At 52.7% G+C, this 19,553-nt stretch overlaps 1 protein-coding gene and 1 long non-coding RNA gene across 3 annotated transcripts; one reads left to right on the top strand and one right to left on the bottom strand.

Annotated features, from left to right (window-relative positions):
* Nucleotides 1-533: 533 nt before the first annotated feature.
* FAM83A (family with sequence similarity 83 member A) lies at nt 534-18,691 on the top strand. Of its 2 annotated transcripts, XM_029923668.1 has the most exons (4): nt 534-1,013; nt 8,978-9,145; nt 10,939-11,063; nt 17,878-18,691. In XM_029923668.1, the coding sequence occupies exons 1-4, from the start codon at nt 534-536 to the stop codon at nt 18,407-18,409; spliced, it is 1,305 nt and encodes a 434-aa protein (XP_029779528.1). In that variant the 3' UTR covers nt 18,410-18,691. The 2 variants fall into 2 exon arrangements, with proteins under 2 accessions (XP_029779528.1, XP_029779529.1); XM_029923669.1 differs by lacking the exon at nt 8,978-9,145.
* LOC115279125 lies at nt 3,186-10,155 on the bottom strand. Its single transcript, XR_003903222.1, has 2 exons — nt 10,126-10,155; nt 3,186-3,864 (listed from the first exon to the last, which is right to left on the bottom strand). It is a non-coding gene; the product is annotated as an uncharacterized LOC115279125 (long non-coding RNA).
* Nucleotides 18,692-19,553: the final 862 nt, after the last annotated feature.

The raw sequence follows: 19,553 nt of genomic DNA on the forward strand, positions 1-19,553 counted from the left end.
GGGAGAGGGGAGGAGCGCCTGGTGGACAGTGACAGTGGCCTGTGTCCAGCCTCCCTCCCCATGCTGGTGCAGTCTCAGGGGCAGGGGACTTCTCGTCTTGAACCAATGGCATTTGCACTGAGGGGCACAGGAGGGGCCGAGGCACAGGGGTGCTGGGGGAGCCTCCCTGCTCTGCACCAGCTGCCAGGGGCCCTGGAGCATTGTGCAATGAGCGGAGGCCGGCTGCTGGGAGGAGAGGCCGCCTCCCAGGGCTGAGTGTGCCAGGGCGTGACTGAGCTGGCCCTGGGGCCCGCGGGCAGGGTGGTGTCGCCCGGAGATAAGCCAAGGCCTGGCAGTGATGATGTTCCCTGTGAAGTGTTACTCAGGACAGCGGTAAATCACTTCCTTGGAGCGGGTGTGAGGGCTGGCAGGTGGATGCCGGGTGCTTCCCAGGAGCGCTGAGGGCTCCGCATCCCGTGCTGTGGCTCACTTGCCCTGACATCAGGAAGAGCTCCGGCGCCGGACTCCCCACCACGGCTCAGGGATAGGGCGGCATGAACCGATCGAGGCATGTGGGCAAGATCCAGAAACGCCTGGAAGATGTCAAGAGCCAGTGGGTCCGGCCGGCCAGGGCTGACTTTAGCGACAATGAGAGTGCCCGGCTGGCCACAGACGCCCTCCTGGATGGGGGTCCCGAGGCCTACTGGCAGGCACTCAGCCAGGAAGGCGAGGTAGACTTCTTGTCCTCAGTGGAGGCCCAGTACATCCAGGCCCAGGCCAAGAAGCCCCCTTGCGCCCCAGAGCCTCCGGGAGGGGCAGAGGCAGGTCCCAAGGGACTCGACTCCTGCTCCCTGCAGTCCGGTACCTACTTCCCTGTGGCCTCCGAGGGCAGTGAGCCGACCCTATTGCACAGCTGGGCCTCAGCCCAGAAGCCCTACCTGAAGGAGAAGTCCAGCGCCACCGTGTATTTCCAGACGGACAAGCACAACAACATCAGAGACCTCATTCGCCGCTGCATCACCCGGACCAGCCAGGTATTGGGGGTGGGCACTGGGTCTCCTTGGCCGTGGGGTGGGTTCCGGGAGAAGAGAAGAGGGGGTGCCTTCTGCTTTACGGGATGGGGTTCAGAAAACCAGGGCTTAAGACAGAGTCAGGGATGTTGTTCTCTGTCTCCCCCTGGATCACTGACCTTCTGATCCCACCTCTCACAGTCTGGGTCCAGGCCCCCACCACCCATCACTGGAACTCTGGTGACTGATCCCTTCCTGCTCCTCCTCTTCCATCTTGACCCCCAACCACCCCCCACAGTCGCCACGTTGCAATAGAGCACTTCTTCTATACTTCAAATCTAACTTGGTCCCTTCCCTGCTTAGAGCCCTCCATGGCTCCCAATTGCCCAGAGTGAGAAAAGCAGGCTCCTTATGGCCCACAACCCTTTCCAGCTCCTCTCCCACCTCCTGCCGTTCAATTCAGAGGGACCTGCAGATTCTCCAGCCCACTCTGTCTTCTGGGCTTTGCATGTGCTGTGCCCTCTGCCTGGGATCCCCTCACCTTCTCTGATTTTCATCCAACTGATGCCTACTCCGTTCTCAGGACCCAGCACCCAAGCCCCTTTCTCAGGAAGGCTCTCCTGAACTCCTCCAGCTGGGCCAGGTGCCTCCCCTCTGTGCTTCCGAATGAAGGGGCCTGTCCCTTGTCCTCTCAGACTCGGCTTAGATCTGCCTGCCCACAGATGACGTACAGCCCCTGAATCCAGCTGGTGGTCAGACTGGGGACAGAATACGCAGAGAGAAGGCTTCTCTCTCCCCAGAGTATTCACATCTTAACATGTGACCTTAGAAGAAGAAAAAATGTTTCAAGCCCAGAGCTTGGCTGATAGAATTTCAGGCATGGTGACCAGCAATTGGTCAGTTTTCCCCACACCCCAAAATCGCGGGCTGCACTGGCTACCTGCTGCCACGGGGAATGGACACTCACTCATTCTATCCCAGGAGCATAAAATGACTCTTCCGAACGGGGCTCGGGATGCCAGCTCCGCCCTCCGGAGGCTGCAGAAGGACGAGAATAGACTCAAAAAAGAACAAGCGGATATTTAAGCTCATTTTCTGCTAGGACCCCCCAGTCTCACGACCGAATCCCCTCTGAAGTTCAGTACTGAGTGATATCTGAAGGCTCTGGAAAAAGCCCTGCTTAAGGTAGAGAAGCTGTGAGTGGATGGGGGAGGGACGGAGTGGAGTTCTGGAAAGCTAAGTAAGGTTACAAGGGGTGGAGCGTCCTTTTCAAGCCCCAGTGCTGGTTCGGAGCAGTGTTTCATGTTTCAGTGACATGTCAGCGTTAAAAACTGACAGATGGGCCCAGGCAGGCAGCCAGGAGCTCCGGCATGGCCTGGGGCTGGCTGTGTGACCCAGGGCAAGTCCCTCGACCTCCCCAGGCTTCAGATTCCACGCTGGAGGAAGGTCTCTCCCAGCTCCCAGGGCCTGCTCCTAAGTGCGCTAGCTCCGGTCTCTCTGTGTGTGAAGTTCGGTGCCCTCTGGGGTGTGCGGACTGGTGGTATCGGGGAGACTGTCAATCACAGCTCCAGGGACGGAGGTAAGGGTTGTGAAGCAAGCCCCTGGCTGAGTCCCCCTCCTCCTACACCCTCCTCCCCACCCAGCAAGGCTTCCCTCCCTCTGTGGCCCTGAGGCCCCTCATGTCCTTTGTTTTACCAATACGGATGCTATGAATTTAAGACATTTAACAATCTGAAGATGTCACCTAAAAGACTTGCTGGCCCCACTTAGCTCATGGGAACAGATGGCTCCGTGGTGCTAAGCAGCAGCCACCTCTTTGGGTGAGTCTCCTTTGCCACGTCCCCACCATGCCCTCTTGTCCCAGGCCACGCTCATGGCTTTCCTGAGCTTCACCCGTTTTGTTGCCCGTGAGGCCCTGCAGGCAGAGTTTGTGATATTCTACACACACACACACACACACACACACACACACACACACACACATGGGCTCAGGGCTGTCCTGCTGCCACAGAGAGCCCAGGGGGCCTAGAACCCAGTCACAAGCTGTCCACGGAGGCCGGCTGCCCCCTGCCTCCGTGCTCAAGCCGGAGGAGTTTGGATTCTCCGCCCTGGCTTCAGCCTCCAGAAAGGACAGACAGAGCCAGACGGTTGGTGTTTTCCAGACCAGTTTGAGCCAAAGCACAGGAACGCTCCCTATTTCCGTCCATGCTCACATTCCTTTATTCCACGACGCCAGATTCACGGCCAGGCCCTGCAGCCAAGATGGCCGCATGGATCAAGAGGCCTCCTTGCCTCCACCTGCCCACTCGGGGAGAAGACATTGGTGTGAGCAGCCCTTGCGCCCGGGAGGGGTGGTGAGGGTGACTAAGGCAGGCTTCCCCGAAGAGGTGGCCTCTGAGTTGAGTCTCAGAGGCTGAGTAAGGAGGTGTGAGGCAGAGAGGGAAGGGAAAGGGATTCCGGGCGAAGGTCGGGAGGGGCGAGTCAGCTGTCTGTCCCGCAGGTGGGAAGACGTGCAGACACAGAAATGACTGGCACGAGTCGGTCCCCTAGGAGCAGGGGCACAGCACGTCTCCCAGGGCCGCACAGGGAGCGCCAGGGTCGGCCTGGAGGCAGACTGAGCCAGGGCAACGCGCGGGCACAGGCCCTACTGTGCCTGTGCAGGAAAGGGCGGGCAGGTCGGGTAGCTGGGGCCATCTCAGCGGGCTCCGGGCTGCAGGTGGTCCCTCGCTGTCCAGGACCCGGCCCTGGGGTCACATAAGGCAGGGAGACTGTTGGCTTGGTGTGTGTTAGATAAAGGAGGTGAGCTTGCTTGGTCTGCACGGCAAAGGCGAGCTCCTAGGCAAGGTGTTTGCTGATTCCCAGGAATCAACTGGCCCTGGAAGGCAAAGCATCATAAACTATGGAAAAAGCATGATTTAAGAAAAAAATGAGCATGAACAGGGAAAGGGCAGAGAGAAAGGAGGACAGAGGATTTGATGCAAGCTCCTTGCTGACAGCAGAGAGCCCTATGTGGGGTTTGAACTCATGAACCCTGACATCAAGACCTTAGCCAATTTGGACAGTTAAGCAGCTGAGCCACCCACGAGATCACAGATGCTGAAGTCAGACGCTGAACTGACTGAGCCACCCTTGAGATCACGACCTGGGCCGAGGTCGGACGCTGAACCAGCTGAATCACCCAGGCGCCCGGGAAAAGCCGTGACTAATACATCCTCCAAGTGTGGTCAGGATCCCTGAGGGTTCCAAGATCCTTCCAGTGGGCCCAGGAGGTCATGCCCTCTCCAACCACTTATCTGTGTGAGGCCAGATTATCTTCATGTGCTCCCACCCACACGCCACAGCGCCACAGCCTGCTGCAGAAGCAGCTAGGAGAAGCCAGCTGTCTTCCATTAAGCCAGACACCACAGAGATTTGCAAAACTGTAGAGGAAGGGCCCTCTGCTCACTGCGTGTGGCTCTGGTTGTTTTCTCGAGAACGAAGGAGCGTCAGCACATAGGAGAGAAAGAGGAAAGACTAGAAATAGAAGCATAAAGTGGGGAGGGGGGGTGTTGTTCCCAACAACTGTCCCCAACATGACTGGGCCCTGCCAGGACCCAAATCCCATTTCACGGTCTACACACTGCCCTTCCCGAAGCAGCAGGATTCCAGCCCAGGAGGGGCTCACATGTGTCTGGCAGGTTGTGGGAGGTTCTCGGCCAGGATTTGAGGCCCCCACAGGATGACCCTTGCATGGGGGTATCGACCCAGCAGACCAGCATCACCCCAGTGGGGCGCCTTGGTCTCTGGTACCCAGAGGTGGCCTGCCACACGGCTCCCTTACAAGGCGTCATGAAAGTCCTTCCTTCTTCTCAGCCAACTGCACCCGACATGCCGGGCTAGCTGATTGGCCTACTTTATTCCTTTTCTATGCCTGTAGAGGTGTAGGCACTGATTTTAATCCTCTTCCATAATCTGGACTAACGTTTTTGGATGGTGTTATCTGACATTATTCATTCTTGCTTATAATGCATATAAAAATCACAGTCATATTAAAACTATAAACTAGAATAAAAACATTTACTTTTTGCACATGGTTTCATTGCTATTATCTGGACTTAGGGTTAGATGCATCTGGAGTGATAGCTGATGCTCTGTTTTTGAGCAGTGTCTTATCAGCAGAGAAACTGAGGCCCAGAGAGGGTCAGTGACGTGTCCAAAGCATTTAACTCATCTCCAGGAAGACTGGAGTTGTCAGTCGTGCGCTGGGGTAGTTCAGTCCATTAAGCATCTGACTCTTCAATTTTGGTTCCGGTCACGATCTCCAGGTCATGAGGTAGGGCAGCACGGAGCCCGCTTGGAATTCTCTCTCTTCTCTCGCTCTGCTCTGCACCCCCCACTCTCTCTCTCATGTTCTCTCTCTTTCTCAAAATAAACACACATTAAAAAATAAATAAACATAGGGGTGCTTGGGTGGTTCAGTCAGTTGAGCATCTGACTTCGGTTCAGGTCATGATATCACAGTTCGTGGGTTCGAGTCCCATGTCAGGCTCTGTGCTGACAGCCTGGAGCCTGGAGCCTGCTTCGGATTCTGTGTCTCCCTCACTCTCTGCCCCTCCCATTCAGGCTCTCTCTCTCTTTCTGTCTCTCTCACAAAAAATAAAAGAAACATTAAAAAAATGTTTTAATAAGCATAAATAAATAAATAAAAACGAAGATGTCACTTAGGCCCTACTTCCTCTCAAGTCTCTAGGGGAGGGTCCTGCCATTGTCTCCCAGCTTCTGGTGGCTGCAGGCATTCCTCAGCTTGTGGCCACTTCACTCCAGACTCTGCCTCTATCTTCACCTGGACTCCTCCTCTTCTCCCTGCCTCTCCTCTGTGTGTCTTTTCTAAGGACACATGTCATTGGATTGAGGGCCCACCAAATCCAGGATGATCTAGTCTTGAGAGTCTTAATTGCACTTGTGAAGACCTCTTCCAAGTGCGGTCACATCCATAGGTTCTGGTGGTTAGGATGTGGCCATATCTTCCTGGAGGCCATCATTCATCCCACTTGCCCTGTAAGGTAGCTCGTCCATGCAGGGGACTCAAGAGGTTATTGGCCTTGAATCAATCCAGCTGGTAAACGATCCCAACAGGAGGCAAACAAGATAAACCTAGATGTTGTGAGCCTGTGTTTTCAACATCCCTTTAAACCTGCCCCCTTCTCTGTTCAATCTGTCACCAGCCCAGTCTCTGGGAAACAAGGACTCATGGGAACACAATGGGAGGATCTCCTGGCCTCCTGGGGAGAGACAACTGTCCCTTTTGTCAATGCCTCCCTCAAGGAGGAGGCATTTAACTTTCAGCAGAGAGGGCATCATAAGTTGAAGTGTGTACAGATAATCCTGTGAAAACAGGGTCATCCGTGGTTCTAAAGGAGCATGGCCTCCCGATTAGGGCATCTTTTCTGACTTCTAACCTGGGAAGTTCCTTCCCCTGTTCAGAGACCCACATCATCTGAGCAGGAAGTCAGCTCCAAGTGGGTACCAGACGTCTCCTTCACCTGTTTCAGTGACCTTCTTCCTGTCCTTGCTACTTCCCAGATGTTGATGGCCAACACATCTCTGTATCTCTATATATACTATAGAGAAATAAAAAGTATACTCTATATCTCTAGAGTCTACTATATATACGCCATATATAGTATCCATTACTATACATTAATATGTAATACTATATTAGAAAAATGGTGGATCATTATTATAGGTAATGCCGAAAACTGCCCTAGTACCCAGTCCAAACCTGACTGCCAGTTTTGGCTTTGTACTTGCTTGTGTGTCTACACAGTACTTTCCCTCACTGGCAATCCTACTGGGCAAACTATCATTTTGTGCTCTGTTTTTAACTGAATTCATTATTTGCCAATATGTGTGTTGAGCATGGATTACACAGCAAGTTTTACCTCCACATTTCGCCCTGTCTTAGTTTTTAATGTAACCATTCTAATTATCATTTTTAATGGCTGCCTAATGACCCACTTGTCAATCTGCCATGATTTGGGTATTGGGTCAGACTTTTGATGGGGTGACAGAAATCTAATTCTGCTTCAGTCCCACTGTGTGGGAGTCCCACACCACCCAGCAATTCTCTGACACCAGCTGGGGGTCCTACAACCCAACACACACCAGTCCTGAGCCAAGGTTGTCGTCTGTGTTATACTCAAGTTTCCAATATCGTCCTCAAAAACTAGAAACTGCCAGGGAGACGGAGTCATGCATGCAAAAACAAAGGGCTTTGTTACGGGTTTAGGCTCGCTGGACCTAAACTCGTAATAAAGCCCTTTGCTTTTGCATGTGTGACTTGGTCTCCCTGGCGGTTTCTGGTTTTGGAAGACGATATTAAAAATCTGGGCATAACAGTCTGTGCTTCTGAACATTCTGACCAATCAGCTCAGACTGGACACTCCAATGACCCCCTCCTTGGATTTGATTTGCAGGCTACAGTGGCTCACAACAAAGAAACTTTTACTTTCTAGATTACCAGTTTGTTATAAGAACTAGAACTCAGGAAAAATCAGATGGAGATATAGGGCAAGGCATGGGGAAGGGCACAGAGCTTCCACGCCTTCTCTGAGCACTCTGCCAAATCACCAACCCAGCTCTCTAATCCCTTTTGGGGTGTTATGTGGGATTCATTATACAGGCATGATTGATTACATTATTGGCATTGAGGATTTATTTAACCTCCAACCCCTACCCTCCTTTCCTTGGGAAGAGGGGGTGGGAGGGAAAGAAAATTCCAAATCTCTAATCACTTGGTTCCCCTGGCAACCAGTCCCCATCCAAAAATCACCTTACAACATAACAAAGGATCTCTAACTCCTTCAGTTCTCACCACACCACTTAGGAAATTCCAAGTGTTTTAGAGCCTGGTGCCAGAAACAGGGACAGAGACCAAATATACATTTTTTTTCTAAATCACAATAGGGTGGAAAATATCCCCAAACAAGTTTAAGAAGAGGACCATGTACTGACATCTACGGTGGGAAAGTGAAGGGTAGGACTGACTTCATTTTCAGCAGGCTGTCCCCACGTGGTGGCGAGCTGGCCGCTGGCAGCGGTAGCTCAGAATCCACAAGCTGAGCAACCCCAGTAGAAAGAACTCCTCCTTTCCGCTCAGCCCCGGCATAAGTCCCAAACTGGCTCTCATTAGAATAATTTAGATCATGTGAGCAGTCCCGGACCAATCACTGTGGCCAGAAGGGGATACAAGTGCTCTCATTGGTCTGGCCTTGATGAGGTATTCTCCCACTGCCCAATCCAGCGCAAGGCAGCGGCCCCACCCACGCACATTGCTTGCAGAGGGGAGGGGCTTCCTTAAAGTGAAGATGGTGCCTTGCTGGCTGGAGGAATGGTTGCATGGCCAGGCATGGACACGTGTCCTTCGCTTTGCTGGATTTCTCGAGCTCCCTCCTCCCCAGGATTCCAGTATGATAGAAGAAGTAGTAACTGCTGGCTGAGCAGAACTCCCTTCTCCATCCCACTGGGGCAGCTCAGCTTAGTGTAGTCTATACGAAGGGTCTCCACAGATTCTGTTTGAGGCAAGGATTGTGTGGCTTAGCAACATTTGAAAGCCAGTGGTCACAGAGCGCCTTCGAGCTCCACATGACTGGGCAGCCATGTCGTTAAGTCTATCTCTCTGTCCTAAACCTCCTGTTCTTCTCTTCCCTTCCTTGCACTCTGTCTCTACTTTTCTCTCCTTCCTCCTGTGCGTGCTGCACCAACAGTGGACCAAGTGGCCACAGGGTACGTGGTTGGGCTGGAGAGATGAGGTCAACACAGAGGCCTCCACAACGGCTCTTTCCCTGGAATGCTGCCCTGGCAGCGCCTCCCACCCCATCCTTTTTCCTCCAGCCCCCAGAAGTGGGAAGGGCTCTCTCAGCCTCACTGGGTTTTAGGAAGCTTGGCTGCAACCAGTTAGCCCCTGGCCCTTTGACTCTTTTTGTTTCCACCTTTCTGCCCTGGCCCAGGTCCTGGCCATCCTGATGGACGTGTTCACTGATGTGGAGATCTTCTGTGACATTCTAGAGGCTGCTAACAAGCGCGGGGTGTTTGTCTGTGTGCTGCTGGATCAGGGAGGTGTGAAGCTCTTCCAAGAGATGTGTGACAAAGTCCAGATCTCTGACAGACACCTCAAGGTAGGGGCTCCAAAAGGTATTTATATTAGGATAGTATAGCTGGGGCTCCTGGGTGGCTCAGTCGGTTAAGGGCCTGACTTTGGCTCTGGTCACAGGTCATGATCTCCCAGTTCGTGGGTTCCAGCCGTGCATCAGGCTCTGTGCTGACAGCTCAGAGCCTGGAGCCTGCTTCGGATTCTGTCCCCGTAGCTCTCTGCCCCTGCCCCGCCTCTCTCTCAAATATAAATAAACATTAAAAAAAAATTTAAAGGATAGTATAGCTTATGTCACCCTAAGAGACCCCCCCATCTCAATGGCTTAACATAATGAAGGTTTATTTCTTGTTCCAAGTCCAGTGTAGCACAGACCCCTCTCCCCATCTTGTAGCTACATCGTAAGGAATCTGTGGCCTCCAAGATGGCAGCGACAGGGAGAGAGAGCACAGGAGGACGCCACAGCACTTGACCATGGACAGATTCCCATCACTCCCACATACAGCCCTTTGGCCTCACCCGGACACATGCGGGCTGGGACTGCAAGGAGCCCATGCATTCTCGTGGGTATCAATCTCTGCCGATGCCTTTTCACCTCTTGGTTGAGGAGACCCAGTGGCACATGTCACAGGCCAGGGCAACAACATCCAAGCCTGCTCGGTGCATGTCTAGGACTCCCCAGCTCCACCAGGAAGCTGCTCCTCTTGGATTGAACCCAACTCCCCACTTCCTTCTTCTAGCAATCAGAAAAGAAACTCAGAGATGAGAGTTCATTTAGTCATGTCACATTTAGGGCAGCCAATTCAAGGTCAAATGTAAAACCACCCAGTTTTTATGAGCAGGCCCAGCTGAACAGCGGATGGGTGCTTCCCTTAGCAACTCCCCTCTAGCTCAGGCGAGGTCAGCCTCCAGGAGACACAGCCCTCCTCCCTTCCTCCTTCCCTTCCTCTCCTCACTGCCTGGGATGCAGGCCTCGGTCCTCTGATTACTGCGTCTGCTTGACATTACCTGGATCACACCCCCTCGATGTGAGGTCATCAAAACGGGTCCAGAGAGTCAGCGCAGGTCTTGCCTCCACGGCCCACATCAGCTACACCTAACAGTCCTCTGCCCACCAAGGGATGGTGGGATGTGGCGCTCCTGTCAACATGTCACAGAGCTTATGGAGAAGCTGGGAGTCACTGTTGGAGGCATTAGGCATCCCCTTCCCAGAGCCCGCACAGCCACCAAGCACACTCATGGGACCCCAGCAGTAGCCCACTTTCCTCGGAGACCCCTGTGCTTTGCCTGTCTTTTCATTTCTCCAGCCTCCCAAGGGTTCTGGCTGACAGCTAGGGCAGCCAGTGATCCCGGGGAAGAAAGGGACAAGCAGGGCCATGATTGGGTTGTGGACATTCCTTTCCTAAGGACAATCTACACAGCCACCCCTTCTGGCTGCACTTCTCCGGAGCAGCTTGGGATCAGGGACTCATGTCACTTCCAGGGCAAGGCTGGGCTTGCCAGGCCTCTGAGGTCCATGGGAGCCTAGACTAAGGGCTCCATGGGCATTAGGCCTTCATCTTTCTTCTATTTTCTGCTTTGTTTAAATTCTACCATCTCCCCTTTCCTTTTTTTTTTTTTCCTTTCCCATTACTCATATAATGTCAAGACAATGAAAAGATTTAGAAAATTCAGTCAAGGGAAAAATAAAAGTGGCCTCTGATCCTACCAATTAGAGAGAACCCCTGTTTATGTCTTGGTGAGCATCCTTCCAGGCGTTTTCCTAGGTAAATGTGCGTCATGCATACGTAGTGAGTGATACCTTGACTCTCTGTCCAACAGAACATTTCCATCCGGAGTGTGGAAGGAGAGGTGTACTGTGCCAAGTCAGGCCGGAAGTTCGCCGGCCAGATCCAGGAGAAGTTTATCATCTCGGACTGGAGATACGTGCTGTCTGGATCGTACAGGTGAGCACTGGGGTTCACCTGTCGAAGGTGGGGAGGAGGCCCAGACTGAGCGGGGTCCACAGCATCCCCCACTGCTCAGGCCCCCAGGTCCCCGCCAGTCCTGTGCCTGGAGGGGCTGGGACTTCATCGCATACACGAGGCGGGAGGCAGGACCAGTCTGGGCAGAAGGGGAAAATCTGGACCCTTCCTGGCGGAGCTTCAGGATAGAGAGGCGCTTCCAATTTCTCTTCAGACTGCAACAGGACATAGACTCTTCTTTTTCCCTTCTCAGCTCTCTCATGCATGATTGTGAAACTATCCAATTTGCTTTGGACTGTGTGTGTCCTATTTTATTTTCAGAAGTATGTCCAAATTCCACTGGACCTACAGCTGGTGCTAGGGACAGGAAGTGGCAGCAGCCCAGACTGGAAGTCAGATGACAGAGGTTCAATTCCCAGCTTTGTAGTTTCCTGGCTGAGTGACCTTGGGCAAGTCACCACGCCTCTTTGTTCCTTCATTCATTGGACAGCTATGTGGAGACCTGGGTACATACTAGGCCTGCTTCAGGGCTGGATGCCCTACTAGAGCTCCCATTCACACCGAGGAGATCCAGGCACCTGGCTGGCTCAGTCGGTAGAGCATGTGCGTCTTGATTTTGGGGTTGTGAGTTCGAGCCCCATGTTAGGTGTAGAAATTACTTAAAAAAAAAAAAAACAGTACAGAGATCCAGTGATGGAGGAGCTATGGGAGCCTGGGAAGAGGTGGTTGGCGTGGGCTCTGCTTTGGGCCTCTCTCTCCACCTTTTCTGAGCCGGTGCAGCACTGGAGCTGACTGCACTGTGGTCCGTCCACAGGCGGATGTGCTCGTTTTATGGCTCCTACACCAGGAAGGACTCTGAGGCAAGGCAGCCTCAGGGGCACCTCCAGCATCCGGGGGTCCCTGAGCCCCAAGTGTGTCTCCACCCATGGCTTCTCCCCACGGTGTTTTGCTTCGTCAGGGCCCCTGTGCAAAAGGAAGCCCGCGTGCTCTGATCCTTGGGCCCCGCGTCCAGCACTTGGTTTTTCTGTAAGAGGCTGAGGTGGGGCTGAGCCACCCTCCCCAAGTGGCCAAACCCACCTTCTTCGCTTTTGCTTTTTTCCTGGGGAGTGACGAAGGCCACTGGGCATCAAGCCATACAGCTTTGGCTGGGAGCATGGCCTCATGCTCCACATCAGGACTTGAGGCCTCTGACCTTGACCAAGCTGCCACTAGCCCTAGTTCACCACCTGGATGGGAAGGGTCGGATCTCTATCTGGGCAGCTGCTCCGACCCAAGGAGCCAAGCCTGGAGGCAGGGGCCCACCATAGCTGAGGGGTTCTCTCTCTCTCGTTTTTTTTGTTGTTATTACGGGGAAATTCATATAACATAAAAGTAGCCATTTTAAATGTGTAATTCAGTGGCATTTAGTACATTCACTGTGTGTGCAACCATTACCATTGTCTAGTTCCAAAATATTTTTGTCACCTCCAGGAAAAACCCATACCCACTATATGGGGAGGAAAACTTCTTTTTCCTATTATCCTTCTAGGTTGTTTGCATGGGGCCTGTATATTGAACAAGATAGGTTAACAAGAGAAAAGCATATGGATTTGTTTGTGTTACGTGGCCTGGAGCCGCCATAAAGAAATGATCCTAAGAAATGGCTGAGCCTGAGCACTTTTTAGATGAGGAATGATGAGGAGCAGAAAGTCCTGGAAAGGCATGGAAAACATGGTAGGACAGAAGGTGTGAGCTAAAGGTAGTTACTGGGGAAATGTAGCAAGGCCTCTTCATTTGGATTCCTCTGCTGACCTCAGGCACAGAGAAAGAAATTCTGAAAGAGAAGATGAAGAGGAGGAAAAGTCTCTCCTCTTATTTTAAATGGGGAGAATTAAGCCTCTGTTTTCATTTGTACCTGCTCTTCCGGAGCTCAGCACCCAGGGGTGGCCCTTGCCCTTCGTAGAGGCAGAAGGGAGCAGAGCTAACCTTGTTGAGCTTTGTGCCAGACCCTCTGCCAGGTGTGGTCTGACCTTTGGTAATGACTGACAAGCCTTGGAAGGAGGCATTATTCCTCCAATTGACAGATGGGGGAACTGAGGCACAGAGAGTGTGGGTGATTGGCCTCCGGCTCTCCGGTGCTTACTGGGCTTGTCCTCCACATATGGGAGGTGCTGGGAGGAGGCGGGCAGTGGGCTCGAAGCCATGCAAGGCCATTCCTGAGAACTGAAGAACCCGCTCCTGGAGAGAGCACAGGGCGACAGCGATAACTTGCTTTGCACTCGGCACTCACGGGGGACCTGTTTGCCAGCCTTAAAGAAGATCCTTTTCCTCGAGACTCTCAGAGTTGTCTCCAATTAAAACACAAGTCTCTATTTCATTCTTTCAATCCCGCTGTCCCTGGACTTCAGATCTTTTAGCCCTGGGTGCACACAGTTCAAACTGAAGAGCTCTGTCCGCATCTTCAGCTGCGGGGCGGGGGTGAGGTTTGGGGGGCTCGTTTGCATTTCAACATTTAAGCTCCTGTTGAAAGTCTTACCGCAGCCCAGGCGCTGTGCCAGGTTTGGGGACACAGAGCTCTTCACTCTCAGAAAATGTGGATAAACGACCACAGAGCGGTTTGGTGTGTGCTCCAAGATTGGCATGAGCTGGGGAGGTGAAGGTGCCCCAGGGTCAGCTGGGAGGGAGCCCCCCTTCTGCTGGCAGCCCTGGGGCTGGGCGCCTTTAGGGCTGGGCCTCGGTGGGCGCATCATGAGACCCGAACTGGCCCTGATTCCTTTCCTGCCCGGACCCACCCTTACACCTCTGGGCTTTCTCCACCAGAAAAAGTCAAACCAGATCAAATCACTTGCATCCTTCCAGGTTTGGGGCGTCTGTGTGGCTCAGTCGGTTAGGCATCTGACTTCGGCTCAGGTCATGAACTCATGGCCCGTGTCAGGCTCTGTGCTGACAGCACGGTCCCTGGAGACTGCTTTGGATTCTGTTGCCCTCTCTCCCTGCCTCTCTCTCACTCACACTGTCTCTGTCTCTCTCAAAATAAATATCAAAAAAAATTTTAACCCTTCCAGGCTTGTCACTGCTCCTAGAAATGGAAAAAAATCATTCTTACCATGGCCTCTGTCTCGGCAGGATTTTCCTTCCCTGCACTGTGCTGTAGCCACACTGTGTTCCTCCAGGTCTTTCATGCTATTTCAGGCTCAGGGCCTTTGCACTTGCTGATTATTCACTCTGCTGGAGAGGTCATTCCCGCTGTCTTTATCCTAATTCCTTATCTTGTAGCTTCCAGATCAACCCCTAGAAGCTTCTCTGGGGACTTGTTTAGCCAAGATGGTAAATATGATGTCAGAACCTGGACTGGGTCTGTTTTCTTCTCTATTGCATTCCTGGCATGAAGTACCATTAATCCAGTGCCTGAACTTCATATATGACAGTAAATATCTGTTAAATGAAAAATGAATGAATGAATGAATGAAGGAAGGAAGGAAGGAAGTCCATGTTAGGTCCTGGCCATCCAGTGTAGCTAGAGGAACAAAGTATTTCCAACTATGTGCATCATCATCTATTAGCAGGATATGAAGTCAATTTAGTAGAGGATGCCTGAGAAAAAACTTTTTTAATAATGAAATAGGATAGAATAAACATAATCAGAGCAGACCGAGGTCAGGAATGTTCTGGAGACTGTTGTGGGAGCATGTATGTGTTTCTATGCGTGAGTAGGTCATGACGTAAAATGTTATTTCTCCAAGATTAGCCGAGATGAGTGTGAGGAAGGACAGGCAGGGAGGACCTGCCCTGCCAGCGATCGGGACCCGTCATGAAGCCGGAGGATGAAGACGGTGTGGGGCTGGAGGCGCAGACTGACAGCGGAACAGAGCAGGAAGCCCAGAGAGACCCGCACGTGATGGGGCCCGTCAGAGCAGCGGGGAAAGGAGAAACTGGGGGGAAAAATCTCCATATAGAAAATTGGATTCCATATCACATAGAGATAAAAAAAAATCACCCTCCAAGAGATTTAAAGGCCTTAAATGTCGAAAACAAACTTTAAAACTTTTAGTAGAAGAGAACAGATGAATATCTTTTAGACCTTGGGATTTAGGATAAGGATTAAGTGTCTTTTTCTTAAGTTTATTAAAAACATTTTTTTAATGTTTACTTTCAAGAGAGAGACAGAGCACAGTTGGAGGAGGGACAGAGAGAGAGGGAGACACAGAATCCGAAGCAGGCTCTGGGCTCTGAGCTGTCAGCACAGAGCCTGACGCGGGGCTCACACCCACAAACTGCAAGCTCATGACCTGAGCCAAAGTCAGATGCTTAACCAACTGAGCCACCCAGGTGCCCCCAAAGATTAAGTATTGTAACATAGACACCCCTCTTTTGTGTTAAGCAGAACACAAAAGAGCCTTGACTATAAAAGATCGCTAAATTGAACTATATTACAGTCAAGAACTTTGGTTTGTTGAAAGATTATCTGCAAGAAAGAGAAAAGTCAGATTACAAAGTGAGAGCAGGTTTTCGTGACGCCCTGAGACCAGTGTGGAGAACCACAAAGAAATCCTATGATCACAAGAGCGAAGCAGGACAAGGAAGGGCGGGCAAGGGACATAAGCGGGCGCTTCAGCCAGGAGCAAACGTGTGAAAACACGATTGGGTGTCCGCATCATCAGTGACCAGGAAAGTGCAAATCAAGGCTAGAACGAGTTTCCATTTGATTCCTTTTCAACCAGCAAAAAAGCTAAGACTGACAATACCAAATGCTGGATGTACAGGATCTTTTCCACGTTGCTGATAGGATTGTAAATCTATACAGTGACTTTCAAAAGAGTTAGGAGTTTTCTCCGAAAGCTGACTATTCACCTGGTTTATAATCCAGCAATTCCACTCCTAGGTGTATTTCCAAGTGAACGAGTCCCTGGTACAGAAAAAGACGTGTATAAGAGTGTTCATCAGAGCACTGGCCACAACAAAAATATAGTGGAAGCAATCCAAATGCCTGTCAATGGGAGAACGGAGAAATAAACCATGATCTAGCTGCCAGTGGAATACTATACAGCAATCAAAATGAATGAAGTACTGCAACAAGAGATAACATGGCTAAATCCTAGCAATATAATATTAAGTGAAAAAAAATCCCAAAATATTACGTATACATTAAAAAGACTAAAATATTTTCTTTCCAGAATACACAAAAAAATTTTTTTAATAGAGCAAGGCAAGTATAGGAACTATGCCATAGGATTCAGGGTGATGATTCCCTCTTTTGGGGGGACCTGGAAAATGGGTTGCTGGGAGGGACCCATATGATTAGATGCTGTTGTCAAGATGCTAGCTTTTTATTTTAGGTGGTGGGTTCGTCAGTGCTTATTACATTATTTAAAGTGACCAAGTAAATAGCTACATAAATTTAAATGGGCCAAGAATAGACCGGTCATGAGGGTTGCTCTTGAGCCAAAGATAGTGAAAGTCATCTCCATGTGCGAAGGGCCAACAAGCAAATGAAATGAAATGTATTTCTTACCAGGGGTGGTGATAAAGAGAGAGTAAAAGCTAGAGCACAGGATGAATGGCTGTGTGGGGTGTGCAGGGGGGCCCCAGCATGGTGCACAGGCATGCAGGGGCTACGGGGACACACAAGGGACCTGAGTGTGGGGTGCGGGGGCCTGAGGGCCTGAAAAGCTGCTAGGGCACCTTTGCACCTGTTTTGTTGCATAAAGCATGCAGTAGCTTGGCCTAATCTAGTCTGGTTCCAAACGACACAGGGCAACTGATTTCTGAGGGTAGTCAAGGGTCCCCTGTTCCCATATTTGCCGCCTTCCTGGTCACCTGGCCAGCCCTAGCTCAGCATCTGGCTGCTCACCTCTCTGGGGTGTGTGGAAGGTTCCTCATGGGCGGGAGGGGAGGTTTAAACAAAGCCTCATTGTTCTTCCCAGGATTGCCCCAGCCTGCGTGGGCCTGCCCTGCCTCACCGGCATGGATTATTGCAGGCTGGGCTGGGCTGGGCTGGGGGCGGGGGGTACTGAGACTGTTGGTGGGGGTCACTCTTGTCCCCACAGTGGCAATGGCTCCCTGTGACCATCCTGTCACCTTTGCTCCCCACATCTGCGCTCCCATAATTAGGGACCCAGAAATCTCTAACCTGACCCTTTTGGTGGGTCTTCTGTGCTGTCACCAGGGGGTATGGATGGGTGGGGGGAGATAATGAGGAGGCTTTTCCATCAGAGATAAAAAGGAATTTGGTTCAATCAAGGGATCACAAAAAGTAATCCATAAATGCCTTCAGAATTTTGTTTTCATTTAAGACCAGTAAACAGAGGGAGAGCCAAGGTCCCTGCATGAGGGTGTCCTGGGTGTCGGGCGAAGTCCGCTCACGCTGTGTCAATCTGGCTCCTGTGGGCGGGAGCACGTGATCCCCCTCCCTACCCTCCCCTTCGGGTCCAGGTGAGGGGGCCCCACCCTAAGGTTCTCATGAGAACACAGGCCCTGCCTTCTAAGGAGCGGTGACCCCTACTTGTTTAGAGGAGGCAGGCGCTCCCACATTTCACAGGTGGCCTCAGCAGCTAGGGGACCGACTCATGGGCACAGAGCTGGGGACACTGCAACTCAGCCATCAGCCCTTTTGTGCTGCCACAGGATGGCCAGCGTCTGAGCCCTGGGATTCAAGCTTGTGTCTTTACTTTTCACCTGCAAACGTTTGCTGGGTTCTATGCCTCAGTCTTGCCATTGGTGAGGGGGTCCCAAGGTCACCGTGCACAGGTGCTGCCAGGATGGAACGGGGTCCTTCCCAAAGCCCTGCGGTCAGCAACCTCCCCCCCTCCCCCTGCAGCTTCACCTGGCTCTGCGGCCACGTCCACCGGAACATCCTCTCCAAGTTCACAGGCCCGGCGGTGGAGCTGTTTGACGAGGAGTTCCGCCACCTGTACGCCTCCTCCAAGCCCGTGATGGGCCCGAAGTCTCCCAGGCTGGCGGCACCCCTGCAGCCCCGAGCGGGCCACAGCCCCCCGCCCGGCCGCCTCAGCGGCAGCAGCTGCTCTGCCAGCGACCACACGGCCTCCAACCCCTTCAGCAGCCCCTCGACAGGCAGCAACCCCCAGAACCAGACTCTGTCGGCATCGTCGGGGCCTGGCAGTCCCCTGGCCCCAAACCCGCCTCCGCCCCCCAGGCTTCAGCCCCACCACGGCCCCTGGGGGGCCCTGAGCCCACCGACCCACTTTTCCCCAAGGCCCCACGACACGCCGGCTCCCTACAGCAACCTCAACGCCTACAGGCCCACACGGCTGCAGCTCGAGCAGCTGGGCTTGGTGCCCAGGGCGACCCACATCTGGAGGCCGTTTCTACAGGCCTCCCCTCATTTCTGAAGGGTCACTTCCCACAGAGGCACTCCTCCCCTCCAGGGCCGGGGCCAGACATTCCTGGACTGGCCCAAGGGCCCCACCTTGATGACTAGCAGCTTTGAACCTGCATCCCTTTGAACTGAACATGCTTAGGAACATCATCCTCTGTGTTTGAATGTTCCCAGACCTGAGACCATTCACTGGCCGACACCCACCAGACCCTGGGCTTCCCTCTTTAGTTTGGCCTGTGGAGCACATTCCAGAAAGTTCCGGGGTTGGGGGGGGCAGTTAGAGAACAAAATCATGAAAATAGAGTCCTCTTCTTCCAAAGAGCAGCCAGTGCTTTAATAATAATGTTTCCTGAATCTCTGAAATGTTAGAGGGGGCGGATGCAGCCCGAGTTTCACGTATGGGTAAACTGAGGACTAAAAGGTACACTGAGGGTGTGGCCAAGGTACTCCTGTTTCCCAGTGCTCAGGAATGGCCCACTCTACAGAGATCCACAGGATGGGAACATTCTGGGTGTTTCTGGGAATGTGTCCCTGGGCCCGATGAATTAGGGATAAGGCCCCAGAAGGTGCCCTGTAAGTAGTGTGGGGCTGGCTGGAACAGTAGCCCCCAGGGGTAGGGCAAGCCCAGGTGACGAGGGGCTGGAGTTCACAGCTCAGGTTCTGGCATTAGGGAGCCTTGGGCTGGCCTAGACCCCCCCTCCCCCAGTCTGGGCCAGTCCCCGGGCTTGAGCTGTCAGTGCCCAGGACAGCCCTGAGCCACCACGGAGGGCTCAGCATCGGCCCTGCAGCGCCCTCGCAGTCAGAGCCAAGGGACCTCTGTCCGGCTCGTTGACATCCTGAAACAACAGTGCGGACCCCTCACAAGCCCATCGTTCATTCACTGTTGGACCACAGCACGCCCCCTGCTCTTGAGGTGCTACCAGATCCCGAGGGCACAACCGAGCTGGGGTACAGAGGACACAGCAGGCTGAGGGAGCCTGGGAGGGCCAGGCAGCCCCGTCTGGGGGGCTCAGACGACACTTGGGAGAGAGGTGGCAGGTAGTAACGAGACCCAATGCATGAGGGGGGCGTGGATGGAGCCCAGACTGTTTTAGCCTGACACAAGCAGGCGCAGAGACCCACAGGCAACTTCCTGTTTCCACGCCCTCCACCTGCCA

This window comes from Suricata suricatta, chromosome 15 (genome assembly GCF_006229205.1).
Source record: "Suricata suricatta isolate VVHF042 chromosome 15, meerkat_22Aug2017_6uvM2_HiC, whole genome shotgun sequence".
In the NCBI taxonomy this organism is placed as follows: Eukaryota; Metazoa; Chordata; class Mammalia; order Carnivora; family Herpestidae; genus Suricata; species Suricata suricatta.

What these genes read in the sequence shown, in the direction of transcription:
- FAM83A (XM_029923668.1), top strand. Translation starts at nt 534, where the DNA reads ATGAACCGATCGAGGCATGTGGGCAAGATCCAGAAACGCCTGGAAGAT. An exon ending in TCTCTGACAGACACCTCAAG is followed by an intron (nt 9,146 to 10,938) that starts GTAGGGGCTCCA and finishes TCTGTCCAACAG; the next exon opens with AACATTTCCATCCGGAGTGT. An exon ending in GTGCTGTCTGGATCGTACAG is followed by an intron (nt 11,064 to 17,877) that starts GTGAGCACTGGG and finishes CTCCCCCTGCAG; the next exon opens with CTTCACCTGGCTCTGCGGCC.